The sequence below is a fragment of the Gossypium raimondii genome, chromosome 3 (genome assembly GCF_025698545.1).
Source record: "Gossypium raimondii isolate GPD5lz chromosome 3, ASM2569854v1, whole genome shotgun sequence".
Taxonomy (NCBI): domain Eukaryota; kingdom Viridiplantae; phylum Streptophyta; class Magnoliopsida; order Malvales; family Malvaceae; genus Gossypium; species Gossypium raimondii.
The window spans coordinates 48,484,744-48,501,746 of NC_068567.1; the positions used below are offsets into that span (position 1 = coordinate 48,484,744).

General features: G+C 32.8%; 2 protein-coding genes across 2 annotated transcripts; both read right to left on the minus strand.

The window, feature by feature from the left end:
- Window positions 1-229: 229 nt before the first annotated feature.
- On the minus strand, window positions 230-2,994 carry LOC105794521 (uncharacterized). Its single transcript, XM_012623717.2, has 4 exons — window positions 2,786-2,994; window positions 2,567-2,673; window positions 1,529-1,563; window positions 230-484 (listed from the first exon to the last, which is right to left on the minus strand). Exons 1-4 carry the CDS (start codon window positions 2,786-2,788, stop codon window positions 417-419), a joined length of 213 nt encoding a protein of 70 aa, XP_012479171.1. The 5' UTR covers window positions 2,789-2,994; the 3' UTR covers window positions 230-416.
- A 4,126-nt stretch (window positions 2,995-7,120) lies between these two features.
- Window positions 7,121-11,410, minus strand: LOC105794519 (receptor protein kinase-like protein ZAR1). The gene is made up of 2 exons (XM_012623710.2): window positions 9,771-11,410; window positions 7,121-8,078 (listed from the first exon to the last, which is right to left on the minus strand). Exons 1-2 carry the CDS (start codon window positions 11,284-11,286, stop codon window positions 7,444-7,446), a joined length of 2,151 nt encoding a protein of 716 aa, XP_012479164.1. The 5' UTR covers window positions 11,287-11,410; the 3' UTR covers window positions 7,121-7,443.
- Window positions 11,411-17,003: the final 5,593 nt, after the last annotated feature.

Consider the following 17,003-nt stretch of genomic DNA (forward strand, 5'->3'; position numbering starts at 1 on the left):
TCAAATCTCACCATTTGCAATCATTAAATGAACTGAAATCGCAAAATCAGCAACACAAGGAGTTTCAGTAAAACAACTGGGAGATGATGAAAAGGAAGACAAGAAGGTTTAACTATATAAACGAAAAGAATCAAATTAGGCAATTGGAGTAGTCCATTCACCATAAATTGTAGGCACACCGCAGGTAATGTTAGATGACAATGCAAAATGCTAACTGAAAAATCATCAATAAAGAACAATCAGCCAAAGAATGCTAGGGTGCTTTTGAAATAAGTTTTTTACATAGTTCTTCCAACAGTGGTAAAACTCTTTTCATCATCCAAACACTTTTAAACATGTTAAATTTCAACAAGAACATTAGCTCACATGGCAAAGATTGGATCCCTCCTCCGAACAGTAGAGGGTGTGCTCCTTGTTCAGAAAAATATTATTGAGACACCCATTGTGAAACATCCTACAGCCACCCAGGGACTTAACCGTTCACCTGATTCAAGAAATATACTAGTTAGTCCCACAAATTGTAATGCATTGCTAATGAAAGGGTAACATCGAATGAGTTTTGGATTTTTTTTTTCACAACCTACATTCCAAAATGGTTCAACTAAAGTTCCACATCATTGGGATCCACTCTAATTCAATCCCAAATACATGCCTAATTTTCTACAAGAAATAACCTTTCAAATGAAAAGGAGTCCAGGACACAAACAACTAAAAGAACCTTTTAATGAAGCAATAATACCAGTTTGCAAATGTAGAGTATATATTTATTTATGGCAAGAATTATGAGCTACAAATGAAATATTTGGCGCACATAAATATTTAAATTAACATGCCCATCTGCACATATATGGTCTTGAACTTAAACGGCAGGTTGCAAATGCAACTCCACTACACAAATAGCTCAAGAGACATCTTATCTCATTATGGATTTCCGACAAACAAAAACTGATATTGTATAACAATCATAGTTCATTCACAACCAATTAAAGCAGTAAACTCACAAGTCAAAGGCATTTAAGTTGGTATAAACAACAAACGGAACAATTCAGGTGCTTCTTCATGCCAATTATTGCAAAACTGGATAGAGCATCAATACAAATAATTGTTCTTATGTGAAAATAACTGCCGAAACCCCATGACTGCTGTTCAACTTTATCGTTATTGTCATCCCTTTCCCTCCCAGTCAAAATATCATTACCATCCTATTCTAATTCACGACTTTATGAGATTTTAATTCTAAAACAAAGCACAAGTTCTCTATACAATATGATTATTTAAAAATGATATAGCTAAATTTTTGTCTTTCACTTTTAGTCTCATTTCCAGAATCATTTTGGAATCATAGATAATTATCATCCTGCATTTTTGAGCCAATCACTATCATATTTATTATCAACTAATTTAAAGGCTTCATACACGATAAACATTATATGTCCAAATAAGATTCAGAACAGGGGGACACTACATGACTATTCCAAATTCTCAATGCAACCAGAAAGAAGTAAACCAAGCAGAAAAGAAGACCCACCTATTCTGGCTGCCTTCCAAAAGAAACCACGGAACCTGTCAAACAAGCATATTACACCAAATTAGCTCCAATTCTCAACACTTCCTACCAATGACTTCTGATTCCAAAGTAGAAGCTATAAATACTAGAAACAAAAATGTTATTATAACCAATTTAGATACCAAAGAGAAAAGACAAAGAGGGCCAAGATTAACTGGAGTTATGCAACTTTAATTAATCTAAGCTCTTCATAGAGAAAGAAATCAAGAAGTTGAAGTTATCTAAGAAGATGCACATGATCAGAAAAAAGAGAAAAAAGCCAAAAAAATTTCTTGTTACGATTGAGAACTCTACTTCAAACTTCACCAATGCTAAACTTACAACTATATCATTGTGACTATATTTGTTGCCTTGCTAGTTGCCACCCAAAACAGTCCATTTAATTTGCAAAATTGCATCAAACAAAATCAAGACATAAGACAATAAATTTGATTGCTCAAAGATGAAAGAAGCCAAAAATCAAAACCAGCCTAGTTAGAAATCATCTGTTTTCCTTCTCTTTCTCTTTTAATTTCTTTTTTGCAATGGATGGAATATACAATAGAGGAAATCTAGCTCCACAAACATTTGGTTACAACATCAACTGCCCCAACATCCCCCATCTCAATACTTTTCAGTTCAACGTAGCTATTCCAAATTACAAATCTAACTCATCTATACGAAAACCGCAAAACTAACTGCATGACTTAATCACAAACAACTTGATTATAGTAGCAATCGCCCCAACATTCCCCATCTCAAAAGTTTCCAGCTCAAAGGCAGTTATTCCAAATTACAAAGCTAAAACAACTACAAAAGCACTACAAAACTAACTGCATGACTTGCAGACATTTAAGAATTATGCCAAGGCACACAATCTAGCATTCAATTGCCAAAATCAGTTCTGATTGAAATGAAAATACAAGCTTAAATCAACTACAAATATAGTAATGAGAACTATTCAACAATAAACCAATAAAACAAATAGAAGAAAATTAGAAAGAGAGCGAGAGGATATACCCAGTTCTCTGTTCAAGGATAGCTGGAAATTGCATCTTCAAGTAAGTGCAGGTGCAGATTCCCAATAGCACTACCGTTAAGAATGAATGGAAATTGAAGAGTGCCGACTGAAAGCGCACATCAGAAAATTAATTTTAACTTTTTACAGATTTCGGAAAATTAAAAGAAGAAAGCGATTTCAGCAAATTCGGAAAAATAGAAAGTTAGGGTTTTTCTTACCATGGTTTTGGGATCTTTCTTTGATTGATTGATTATCCACTTCAAATGCCCAGTAGCAAAAAGAAGGTAAAATTAAAAAAAGAAAATAAAAGGGCTTTGGATCAAAAATCAAAATGCAATTTTTATTGAAAGGCAATGAGGTACCAATTTTCCAGCTAGTGAGGATTCGGGAGTTTTTTTGGAATTATAAATTGGGGCAGCGAGTAAAAAGAAAAAAAAGGAAAGCAAAACTAGAACTACTTCATTAACGAATCACGCTGCGCCACGTCAAAATTCCACATCATGTCCACATAAGTAATCCTTGTTGGAAAATAGTTTCTATGTAATTATATAATATTTTTAATCCATTTTATACCTATTTTTACCCTCAAGTAAGAATCCTAAGTTTCTTCATCATCTTCTGCTCCTTGGTTTTAGTTGAAGGGGGTCGCAATGCTTTAACTGTGTCAGCTCGAGCATGGCTGCTTTGCTTTGAATCGTTTTTGCTCAGTGATTTTAGCAGTCTTCCTTCAACTGAGAGAACTAAATGACATGCAATTAGTGTTGGACAATGGCAGTCTTCCCTCAATTTTAGGGCTCTTACTTGAGGGTAAAAATAGGTAAAATAAAATGGATTAAAAATATTGTATAATTACATGGAAACTATTTTCCAACAAGGATTACTTATGTGGGCATGATGTGGAGTGCTGCTACATCAGATCTCATTAGTGAATTAATGGTTGGGTAATTAAAATATTTAATCATGATAAATATAATAACTTTGGGTGACCGAAATGAAAATATCTAAATAATTCAGTAACCAATTAAAAATTTACCCAAAAAATAAACTATATGCCCACATATTATAAAACTAGAGGAGAAAAGGTAACACTTTTTCTTTTTACTAAACAAGCTTTATACATACCTATATTTAAAGGCCTGGCAACATCATAATATACCATAAGTTGTTGTAATTGCACATTAAAATTTTAAATAATTTATTACTCATAAATTCTTGAGAGTTTGGGTAGACTTGTATGTACACTTGATTTGGATTAAAATTTTATTAGAAAAAACATGTGAGATGAAAACTTAAAGAATGAAAAAGGTACACAATCTTCTATCATAAGTTGTCTCGTTAAAACTTTTATTAAGAAAGTTTAATAAGACAAAACCTTAGTTAAATGAAAAGAATACAACTCTCCTAATAACAACATCACTTAATATCTTTGAGCCGACGCATTCCAATTTTATATGTTTCAACCTTTCAAATGTTGCAATTGGTAATGATTTGATAAATAGATTTGTTAAAGTATCATTAAAACAATTTTGTTGAACTTTTGTATCACATTTCTTCTCAAGGTCATTAGTTAAATTTGTTTCATTGTCTCCTATAATATATCTTCCCTTTAACTGAGTTATACATGTTACATTATCTTCGTATAAGATAACAGACATCTTTTCCTATAGAGGTGAATTGCATATTTTCTGAATATGTTGGGTCAATAGTTTTAACCAAACACAGTCTCAACTTGCATCATGCTTAGTAATTTGTTTCCGCATGATTTGAAAAGGTGGCAACAAGTAATGTTTATTTTGTTAAATGTCATGATATGGTTGCACCTCCAAGTGTAAGTAAATATCTTGTTTGTGATTGAGCTCCATGTGGATCTAATAAATATCCAACATCTACATAGTCAATTAATTGAGATTTTGAATCATTCAAGTAAAATAACCTCATACCAATTGTTCCTCTGAGATATCTAAATACAATTTTAATTACATTCCAATGTTTGTGTGTTGGAGAAGAGTTAAATATTGCTAACAAACTTACATTAAATATTATATCAAGTCGTGTGTTGTTTGCAAGATACGTTAATACCTCAATGACACTAAGATGTGATATTTCATAGAGTTAGAAGACAAAAACAAACTGAGGACAATATTGACCAATTGAGGGGTCCACTAGCTCCCAACAAACGACATTTTGAAGACTTCTCCTGAAGGAATTAGCCTCCCTCAACAAAAAATCACTAGCTCAAGAGGTAACATAGCTGCTCACAAGTGTCTTATATGTTGTAGGGTATGAGCTCAAATCTTACCAAGTGCAATTATTCTCATTTCCTCAGTTGGTGGTTATGTGTCACACATCGTTCATCCTGACAAGGCACTACCACTTTGTTGAACTTGCTGCCTCTTCAAGCAGTCTTAGGCAGTTGGGATCTCGTTAAAGTCAGGAGATAAAACATCAATCAAGAACAATATCGGATGTGTAGAGGGGTTCGCCAACTTCGGACGGACGATACTTCAAAAACTTATCCCAAAAGAGATATAAATCCTTCAACCAAAGAAAATATATTATTTAAATTATTTTAGTATTATATTGCAAATTTGTGCTTCTCAATTTTTTTTTCCTTCAAGGAAATGAATTTTGCAAAATAAAATGGGTAAAATACACATATATAAATTTATGCTTTAGAAAAATTCATTTCACCTTAAAAAAATCATTTTAATCCAAATTTGGTTCATAGTTCTTATTATAAAAATTTCTCATAAATTTGCTCAAAATTGATGACGTGGACTCGTTTAGTGTGTGCTTGATTAGGTGGAAAATGGAGAGATAAAAAGGATGGTGTAAAAAAGTGGAAAGAAAATAAATTTTGAATATGTTTGGTAGTGAATAATAGTAAAAGAAAATAAGAGAAACGAATATTTTTCATCATAATGCATAAAAATCAATCCTTACAAGTTAGAAATATGAGGGTAGAGAAAATCAGAAAGGGGTGTTATTTTCTTTCCCTTCTATTTTTCAACTCTACCAAGCAATGGACAAAAAAATAATAATGGACACTTGGCATCTCGAGAGAACACCAGAAAGATACCTATAAATAGTTTCCCACCTCTTGTCCTCCATATCGTCATTAGCTGCTCAACTTCCCATATAAGTCACCTCCCATTGGACCATCCACCACCAGCAGGAACGTCCCTTACATTAGGTCACCCGCTTTTTAGTGTGAATAAGTGTTCTTGGTTGGGTGGAAAAGTGAAAAGAAAATAGAATTTGGGTGTGCTTGGTTGGGAAGGAAAGTAAGAGGAAAGAAAATAGGAGAAATGATCATTTTTCATCCTAATGCATAAAAATCAATCCATCCAAATTGGAATGACGAGAGAAGAGAAAATGAGAAAGATATGTGTGTTAGTTCAAAATTATGCATTTTCAAATGCTTTATTTTATTTCCTTACATTTTTCAACTATACCAAACAATTGATGGAAATAAAAAGTAAGATTGCGTTCGGTTTTAAGAAATAGAAGTCATTTTCATTTCTTTTTCTTGAAAAATAGAAAATATTGAAGAAAACATGTTTGGTTGAATTTTTAAAAAATGACTTTTCAAAATAAAAAGAAAATATGTGAAAATTAGAAAACAATAAAAGTTGTTTTCATTGTTTTCACTAAAATGTTTTGTAAGAGTGAAAATGATGAAAATAAGGGTTTTAAATTGAGATAATTGAATATGGTTAAAAATATTTTCTTTATTTACCAAACACTTTTTCAATTTTTAAAAGATAGAAAATGAAAACTATTTTTGAAAATGAAAATGTGATTAGAAAATATTTCTAGAAACCAAATGGAGCCTAATATTCTTCTAATTTTTTTATCTCTCCCCCCAAGAACACTTGTAGAAAAGAAAAATTTTATTTTTCATCCTTCTAGTTTTCTACCCTTTCAATTTTTCATCCTTCCAAATTTGTTTCCACTCTATCAAGAAAAACCCTAGTGTGAACACTCCTTTTAGAGGCCATTGGGGTCTACTTGAGCATAATAACCTTGTAGTGCCTCAAAAGGAATAACAGAATGAGCCCTACCACGTGTGTTATCTACACACTCCATAATGACAACCCAATTGGTAATAACCTACAACGTCATCATTATTAGACAAAAAGACTCTTCTTCACACTCACTCACGACACTCAGCCTTTTCAACCTCCTTATTCTCTTCCCTACTTACATCGTTTCTTCTACTATTTGCCTGTTTAGGTGAATCGGCCTCTTTTGCCTCACTATCTCCTCTCTTGTTAATACCCTTCACCAATACTTAATACTCCTATTTTCTTTCCTTTCATTTTTCTCCCTTACCACACACACTCAATTTCTTTTTTCTTTCTTCCACTTTTTCACACAACCAAATACACTTTTAGTGCAATATTGAATCAATTAACAAACTACAAAGCAAGTAAGCATATATAAATAATTTTTTTGCAGCGATATATATATTTGATACAATATTATGTTAAGTCAGTTTACTTTAACTTGTTCATGTAAATTTTAACATCAACAACCTTTCTCTCTCTTCATGACTTATATATTAGGAATAGATTTCATAATGAAAAAAGAATAATTTGATTACAGTCATATGAATATAATGAGAGACATTTAAATTAAAACATATGGTCTCCAGAAAGCTTCAAGAAACCGATGAATATTGAGGAAAATTTGGGCCAAATTCTGAAGACTTTTAAAGGGAACGGATAGTGAATTTTTGACAACAATGCAAAACTTTACCATGGCAAAAAGAAACAGGGAGAGCCCTTTTGCAAAAAACCAGTAAATCTTTGAACTTCCTAAACCATCGACCATGTTGTTTGTCTTCTCGGACAATAATCATCTATGTTGTTAATCATGATCCAATTCTCTCAAGATTATCTGAAACAGTTTTCATCCTTGGTCGAATCTCAGGGTCCGCTTCAGTGCATGCAAGAGCAACCTGAAAAACAGCCAACACTTCTTTCTTGGCATGCACTTCTTGTAATAACATCGGATCAACCATGTCTGACAATGGCTTTTCTTCTTCAAAACCTTTCCTCACCCACCTTACAAGGTCCAGAATTTCCATGGAAGTTGATGTGGTCGGTGATAGCTCCGGAGACTTCCCTGTTAACAGCTCCAGTAATACGACTCCAAATGAATAGACATCCCATTTTTGTGTTGCTCGGTTGCCAGGGACTCGAGCCTCCGGTGCTCGATAACTGTTGGTTCGTTCCGTTTGGATTGATTTGTAAGGGAGTCCACCGATGAAGCCGCCAGATGAAGAATCGGGGTTGTTTCCAGTGATGTTAATGAGCCTGTTGAGGCCGAAATCAGAGATGTAAGATTGGAATTCGTTGTCAAGGAGAATGTTAGATGGCTTGACGTCTCCATGAACAAATTTTCTTGGACTGCATTCATGAAGATAGGCCAAGCCACGGGCTGCTCCCTTTACAATTTTCAGCCTTACTGACCATGAGAGGCTTGTTGATGGCTGACCATTTCTGCCTGTAGAAAACCCAATCTCATTAACCTACTAATGTTACGGAAAGTATCCACTCAAAGACTCTAAACAAGTTGATATCAACAATAATGCAATATCTACCACTTTTAATCCATTTACATTTTAATTTAATTTTAATTTAAAACTGTCACATGTCACAAAATGATTGGTTAAAAAATTCTTTTAACGATACTATTTTGAATAACAGAATATAGTTGAAGTATTACTTCTGACCCAAATTTTTTTTAAAATGATATCATTTAACTATTATTTTATGATTTAAGCCTTAAATTTTGGCACATGTATACACAATTTTGTAAAAGGGTTTTAAATATTTAGATGATTGTATTTATATGTATACATAATAGTTTAAAATTGAAGATGAAAGTGAAGTCACAAGAAGATCCTAGCAGGTCCCATCAATGTGGTTTTTACTTAACAAAACAGGGGGGAGGGGGGGGTGGGGGGGGGACCTTCATTGGGAAGAAAGCTAGCTACCCTTTTATGCTTGAGATAAAAGAGAGTAGAAAATCAAAATGGAAATAGGATCAAAAGCACACTTTTTATTTATATATTTATTTTACTAAAAGTCTGTCTCTGTTTAAAGTGAAGAAGAAAGATAACTATAGAGGAAGATGCCCAGACCAAAGCCACTTTAACTAAAGTCTTAGATTTGAAGTAATATTTTTCTTCTTTTTTGTTACCAAGGTTGTTGTTTTGATCTACAAAGGCTGAAACTATATATTAAAATGGGGACAATCTAAAAGCATGCAAGGGAAGGCTGCACAGCATTTTATGTTTTGATTAAACCCCTAACATAATCCACACTAAAGATCCAGTGAGTCATCTTCTTTGAGTTGTGACACATCATCATCTTGTGATTGAAACTTGAAATGCTGAAAGCCTCAAAATTAATGTCAATGCTCCTTTTTTATTATTTTATCATATGATGATGATGATGCATCGCCAATGGTGAGGGACCTACCTTTTTGGTAGTATTCATTTAAAACCATTCAACCAACCCAACTCTATAAGCAACCCCACAACATTAATTACTAATTCTTTCATATAGAGACCGTTGCTAGAACTTTCATGGCTCTTTAATATTGTGTGTAAATATGATTCTTTTAATTACATAAAATTTAGGGGGAAAATTGATGAGATTAAATTCAAAACCAGTATAACTATTAGTGAAGTAATAAGTTTAAGGATAAAAATGAGGAATAGGGTAACAAGAAATGAATGAAGTGTTGACAAAAGTTTCGGCACTGCAATAACAACGGAAAGGGACTGCACTGCCAAGGCCTAACGAGTCCTCGTGGGTGCGTAATTACAGGCAAAACGGGTCGGCCACTTTGGACCACTTAATTTCTCAAATCATCAACGTCGGATTATGGCTTCCAAAAACTAGTAATTAAGGCAAAACAAGAATAGGAATTCTAAGTTTTGTTTATAAACATAGTAAGGACACGTTTAAAGAAAGACCAACCTAAAATATGAGATTGCAGTAGGGTCATAATCGAGTCTAGTCAAGCTACAAAAGTCTGAGATTTTATTACAAATTAAGTTCACCAAACTGTTCGAATTAGTCATAATATGATTATATCTAGAATAATATGTGATTAAACTGACAGCTGAAAAGAATCGAGAGTTTAACGCTTGCTAGAATAACCCAAGCAGGAAAACAAGAAACTAACCTCTGATGGCGTTAGCCAAATTGCCATTGGAGATGAAATCACTAATGAGAAGCTTTTCATCAGGGGCCCAATAGTAAGCTCTCAGCTTCACCACATTTGGATGCTTCACTTTCCCAATTGCTTGAACTTCAGCTACAAACTCCTTGTACCTTTGCTCTCCACCTTCGCCGCCCAATCTCCGAACAGCCACCGGGATCCCATTTCCCAGCACCACTTTGTACACTATCCCAAGCCCACTCTTACCCAACACATAAGCCGACGCTCTAAGCAACTCGTCCAACTCAAAACTGAACCCTTTATCAATGGCAACTAGCTCGCCTTCCCCTTTCCCCGATTTCTCCCCTTTTTCATTGTCTTCCAATTCCGAGTCATTGTTGCGACACTCATTGATGCATCCAAAAGGACAAACGGAACAAAATTTCCCTTTGTTGTTATCGCCAAACTTGGTTTTCCCAGTGCAACTACAACTATTTGAAGAATCTTTGTTTTTCCAGTAAATATAAACGATAATCAATCCTATCAACGCCACACCACCGGCATCAGCTGCTGAGATTAGTATGATTAAACCAGGGCTGAGCCCCTTTTTCTGGGTTTCGCCCGAATTCGGACCCGAATTTTGTGTCCCTGAAGAACTTGTACTCGAATTGTTACACGACTTTTGAAGGGGAAACCCGCATAAAAGAGGGTTGTTTAGAAATGCGGTTGGTCCTTGATTAGCAAACGATCCCGTTTCAGGTATCTTCCCGCTTAAATTGTTGTTCCTGAGATCGAAACTGACCGTCACCGGTAAGTCGCCCAAGCTTTTCGGGAGATTACCGGATAAGTGATTGTAGGATAAATTGAGAGTGCCCGACAATGAGTTTAACTCTCCGATGGTACTAGGGATCGGTCCCTTGAATTCATTCGAAGAAAGATCGAGTTGGACCAAGTTGTCAAATTCCGGCCAAATTCCGCCGGGAATTTCGCCGGAAAACTTGTTTTGAGCTAGAATCAACCGCTGCAACTGCTTGCAGTTCTTGAGATTCTCAGGCAAGGAACCCGACAGCGAATTGTAGGAGAGATCGAGGTTTTGCAGCCTCGGAAGCTTGCAGATCGAAGGAGGCAGCGAACCGGACAGATTGTTACCGTAAAGAAACAAGCTGTGAAGTGACGTGGCATTGAACAGTTGGTCCGGTATAGAACCATAGAAGAAGTTATTGTGAAGATTCAATCTTCTGAGATAGATTAAATTTCCAAGCTCGGACGGGATATAGCCTCGCAGATTCTTCGCGGAAACGGCGACTCCGACGACACGCGGGTCAGGAAATCCTGAAATGTTCTTGCAAGAAACGCCGGACCAATTACACGGCGTCTCATCGGTCTCATTCCAGTCGGCGAAGACTGAGTGGCCTGAAGGTTGGTCCACGGCAGATTTTAATGAGAGAAGAGAAAGGCCGTCAGGAGAAAGGGAAAAGGCTAGTTTCAAGTGAGGGAAGAGGAAGAGGAAGAAGAGGCCAAAGAGAACCAGCTTCTTCATGATGTATAAAAGACGAGTGTTTTGTTTGGTTTCCCTTGTTCTCGTGACAAATAAAAATGTGGGCTTTAAAGAGACTAGCCAAGAGATTGAGACATGAAAAAAATGATTACAATAAAAATGATTTATATTAGCAGTAAATGAAAAATGTAGGAGGAGTAAATTGTAAGAGTTTATGAATGCTCAAAAACGGAGCTGAGGAGTTGTTTGTAGTAGAAGAAAAGCAAGTTGGTGGAAATGAAAATAGAAAATAAAGAAGGATAAATTGTGTATGGGAAGAGTAAAAGTGTTTAAACTTGTTTTGTTGACCAAAAGATATCCAATTTCTTTTTGGTACTTGGGAAGATGAAATTATATTTGTAAGAAGAAAATGGGAATGTTTAGCTTCCACTTATATTAACAAAAGCGTAATAATAATTATGCAAGCAATCTTGAGTACCTAACTACCCACTTATAATTACTTTATTCTTTACTTGGGATTACCTACTCATGTAATTTTAAATCCCTCAATTCACTTTATCTTTCCTCTCTTTTTTTACTGTGAATGGTAAAAAAATGTAATTTTAACTTGCTTTGTACTAAAATTTACTAATTATTTAGTATTCAAAATTCTATTGGGAATTATGTACTGCCTTTAAAAATAATAAACCATGAAACCATTATTAACAAAAACATATAAAATATATACGATATTAAAATAAAAAATAGTATTAAATTGTGAGCAAAATGTTTTTTTTTTTGGTAAAAAAGCAAACAAAAGGAGTTACATCAAATTAAAATGTTCAACAGCACCGTTGGCTTGCTCTTTTTGTAGCACTTTTAAGACTTCATTAGGGGCGTCTTCATAAACCTATAAACCTGATTCCCACTTTAAACTTAATTTAGTAAAACTATCGGTGACAAGATTATCTTCTCTGGGAATATATTTGATAAACCACTGACTTTCAGTTCTCATAATTCGTTGGACCCTCCTAAGTACAGTGATTCCCGCATCCACCAACATACCATCATGCAAAGCTTAACCACTTCCAGATTATCGATTTGAATGGTTGCTTTGTTAAAACCTTTGCTAAGTAGAATAAGTATGCCATCTAGAATGCCCAATAGTTCAGCCTCGAGAGCTGAGTATTTTCCTAGGCAGTGATTGTACCCCCAAGATATTCAAACACCAGTAGGAGAGTAATTTGAGTAAAATAAATTTTAAACATGTGAATACATTACATTAAGAATCTTAAATGCATTACAATTGTTTATCGTGATGTTGTCATCAATACTTGTGACACAAACTCAATCAACAACATTAATAATATATACAATTAATGGATGTAATAAAGTATGTAAAATATAATTAAAATGTAAATATTATTTTACAATAAAGTTTTAATTTAGCGGTAAAGTTAATGTTTTATTGATGTAAATAGCACACGTTCAAATCCAATCATATGTAAATTTTATTGATTTTTTAAAAAAATAAAAAGATTAAAATACTCTCGAATAATATAACTTATTTTAATTATGGAAGGTCAATTCCGTGACTTCCCTAACTAAGTTGATGCTCAATTGACTCGTAACACCAACTCAATCAAGGGCTTAATTATAGTATACATACAATTGGTGGAAAATATTTGCTTCACAAGTAGGTTGAGATTTTTAGTCGTTGTACTTTTTTTTAGGAACTTAAACTTTTTAGATTTCAAAATTTAGTTCCACTTGTTAACATTGTTGAAATTATTTTGTTAAAATCAGGTTCCTTACATCGTCATTTTTTAGTTACATGGCTATCAAGTGAGTATTTTTTTCATTTTAAAATGTCATATCAATAAATTTAACAAAAAATAGTATTAACAATTGAATCAATTTTAAAATTTAAAAGCAAATATCCTAAATGCCCGAAAACAAAAATATAAGGACTAAATTTTAAATTTGTAAAAATTAAATAAACTTATGATATATTTTACCCAAATAATTATAATATAGTAGAGTAATTTACTCGTAACGTGCAAATAAATAAAATTGATAATACTGGTAATCAACAACATGTTTGTGTGGATTCCTTAATTTCACAATATGAAACCTAATAATAAAATTAGAGTAATAAAAGAAATCCCCTATCAAGGACATATTTAAAAGCTATTTTTATTATTAAGTTTAATTTTTATAATTTAATTTGAATATCATTCTAAATTAAAAAAATCCAAAGTTGACTTTGTACCTATCAAAATTCTTTTAAAATTACATGTGTTTTTATCTGCTTTTATGGTCTAAGTATAATCATATTTGAACTGGTGGTATTCAGATAAAACCTCTTCAATAATATTAACTCCAAAATTGAACTTGATTCAAATAACAAAAAAATAATAAATAAATAAAATTTTTCCTCTTTTCCAACTACTTGTTGGTACCTATCAAAATTTTTAGTTGTAAAGGAAACAAGCTTTGAGGAGCTTCATAGATTTTGCAATGTATCTGAATAAATTTATTTATTTTAAATAGAGACATGCACCAGAGTAAGTAGTTGTGGTTAATACTTTTTTCTCATTATATAAAATTATAAATATATAAATAGGGAGAGATTCATTTACATTGGTATAAAATTTAAGTGGGTTAATATTTTTCAGAAAATTTATATCGATTAATATTTTAACAAATTAACCGTCATATTCCATGCCCCATTCATATAGATCATACACGTCAAGTTTGACATAAATTAAAATTGTCTAACTATTTAATTTATGTAAAAGAAATTCGATAGTTAAATATGATAGAGATATGATCGGATCGATTAAAAAATTACATACATGATAAGTATGAATATATTAAATTCAATGGTTGAAGTGTTAAAATATTAATCATATAAATAGTTATGAAAAAGTGTAAAATTATTTAAAATTTACACCGATATAAATGAATCCGTCCCCATATTATGTTATACATATACTATAGAGTTATATATACTGAAATTATGTTCATGAATAAGTTATAAAATACTTCTATAATATTAAATTAAAATAATTAATACAAGAAGTGAGGTGAAATAACATGGAACAATATGAAATAATTATCAACATGATAGACATTCATACAAAATGAAGAAATAATTTTGCTTCTAGTAAAAGTATTATGAATTTTTTGTATTAAGATGTAAATTGTATTTTATTTTTCTACTATAAAAATAGACAAATCAATCCTTGTACATTAGATCAAAGAGCAAATCGACCATTCTATTAAAAAAATTTATGCATTTTTACTGTTAAAAATTAGTCACTGTACATGTAGCACGTCATATGTCACTATTTAGTTATTTCATCAACCACGTCAAACTTTAACAATACAAATGGATGAAATTTTTAATAAAAAAAAAGAACAATTTACTCTTTAATCAAATATATAGCAACTAATTATTAATTTTTAAATAAAAAATAAATATAATTTAACTATTAATATAAATATTTTCGAAACACTTGTCTATCCGAACAAATCAGTGAGCCCATAAATGGAGAAAACATTAGTGATCGGGTGGAGAGAAGGCGATGAGAAGAGCATGGAAGGGGGACCAACAAAGGCAGTAAGGTACAAACCCCCATAACTTATCACCAACTTGAAGACTCTGGGTTGCTCTCAGATCAATAAAGAAGCCTCCAACTACCAATTTGTTACAGACTTCATGCCTAGTGTTTAGTATTCTTTTCTTAGTCAATTCATCAACCCAATTAAAACATTTTAAACAAAAATCTTTAATATAAGATTAAAATGATAAATATCATCAGATAAACAGTTGTTACATTGCTTGTTGTAAATTTACTAACAACTTACTATGTCATATCCTAAAAATAGGGTTAGAAAATATCGGGATAAATTTTAAAATTTTATTTTAATTTTTAAAAGTATAGGGTAAGAGAATTTAGAATACCTTAAAATTATTTATGTTAAAATAATAATAATAAGAATGAGTTTGTTGGTTCAATGGTAAGGTCTTAAGTTACTTTTAGGTTTTAAGTTCAAAACCTTTGTGCACCTTTCTATATGAATTCTTAAAACTTATTAGGGGAAAAGAGTAGTTTTATAAACAAGAAATCTTCTCAAATCCTATAATTTTTATCTAGTGAAATTTTCAAGAAAAAATAAGTTCTTCCTTTTCTCCACCATTATCAAATCAAATTTTCAAGCAAAAGAATTCAAGGTTTTCAAAACCGTCCCTCTCCTCCCAAGTAGATCGTCAATCTCCTCATCCAATTAAGATTTTTGTGTCTCCAAATCAGGTGTGGGATCTAAACTTAAATCATTAAGTTTAATTAATTAAAGTATTAAGAAGAAAGTAGTTTGTAACGAACACCCCCTGTATTGCGAACCCCCGTTGCGAGCCCTATACATAACATGCAAACTCTAGATACTATGCGAGCTTTATATAACATGCGAACCATGTATATCATGCGAACCCTAGGTATTATGTGAACTCTGTATATCATGCGAACCCTGTGTTTATTGTGAACCTTATGTAAATCAGTTGTGCGAACCTATGAGAATTACTATACGAACCCTTATGCATGAAAATCTTGTAGTATGCGAACCCTCTTGCATGTGCGAGCCCCTATTGCGAACCCATATGCAAAATCATATAGGATTTATTATGCAAACTCCTAGTATATCTACGCAAACCCTACATGAATATCATACGAAATCTACAGGTACAACTATGCGAACCCTATGTGTTATTCATGCCAACCCTACATGTGGTATATGCGAACCCAATTTGTTGATTATGCAAACCATATGTGGGAACCCCTAGGTGCGAACCCATATATGCGAACTCTATATGTGTGAATCCATACGAGCGAACCTATATGTGCAAACCCTACTTATGTATGTGTTAGTCAAACTAAGCATGTTAAATCGCGTGAAGTTACTGTATATGTGATATTGTTTTAAGTTCACTTAAACTAAATGTTTATGTGAAATAGATGTAAAGGAATGTATGAACACATGTCATTAAATGATAGTATGACATATTGAATGTAGCATCGATTGATGATAAATAGCATAATATGCTAAGTATATGTGCATAATTATATGAAATTGGGTATGGAAAACGGAGGAGTTCCATGGGAGATAGTGGCAATTTAAGTCCACATCGAAAGTTAGTACTACACGAAGTAGGCGGCAATGTCATTGTAACACCCCAAACCCGACCCAGATGTTATGGTCGAATCTAGTAATGTTACGATAAAGGGTTTTGAAATTAGAATCATTTCGATAAATCAACCAAGTTTTATAACTATTACTAAAAACGTTATTTAATTAATACATTTGCCAAAACATAATTTACAACAGAAGTATTAAAAATCGTTATATTTGAAAATCTCGTTCGTATTTTCAGAAAAAAAACCTTTGTTTAGTAAAAACCACGTTTTAGCCAACTGTCGCAATTGAATAGTTAATGTGAAAATCCAAATCCAAAATAAAATTGAACAGTCCGGAGAGTTCCTTAATTACAAAACTCCCCGAAATAATCCATAATTAAACAAAAAAAACCACTAATTAAAAATAGTTCACAAACTTGTAGTCATCGTAAGACTCCGCCGCACCGGTCCGCCTAAGTCTGTAGATTACCTGAACAGAACAGACAAATAGTAGTGAGTTTTTACAAACTCAATGTGTAACCAACAGAGATAGACATGCAATACATACGGAAATCTCATATACAGTCAGATACAGATTCGGAC

Excerpts from the sequence above, each read along its gene's own strand:
- LOC105794521 (XM_012623717.2), bottom strand. Across the intron at positions 1,564-2,566 it reads ATCCTTGAACAGAGAACTGG|GTTCCGTGGTTTCTTTTGGA; the intron begins GTATATCCTCTC and ends CTTGTTTGACAG. Across the intron at positions 485-1,528 it reads TTGGAAGGCAGCCAGAATAG|GTGAACGGTTAAGTCCCTGG; the intron begins GTGGGTCTTCTT and ends TTCTTGAATCAG.
- LOC105794519 (XM_012623710.2), bottom strand. The coding sequence starts at position 11,286 with ATGAAGAAGCTGGTTCTCTTTGGCCTCTTCTTCCTCTTCCTCTTCCCT. Across the intron at positions 8,079-9,770 it reads TTTGGCTAACGCCATCAGAG|GCAGAAATGGTCAGCCATCA; the intron begins GTTAGTTTCTTG and ends GGTTTTCTACAG.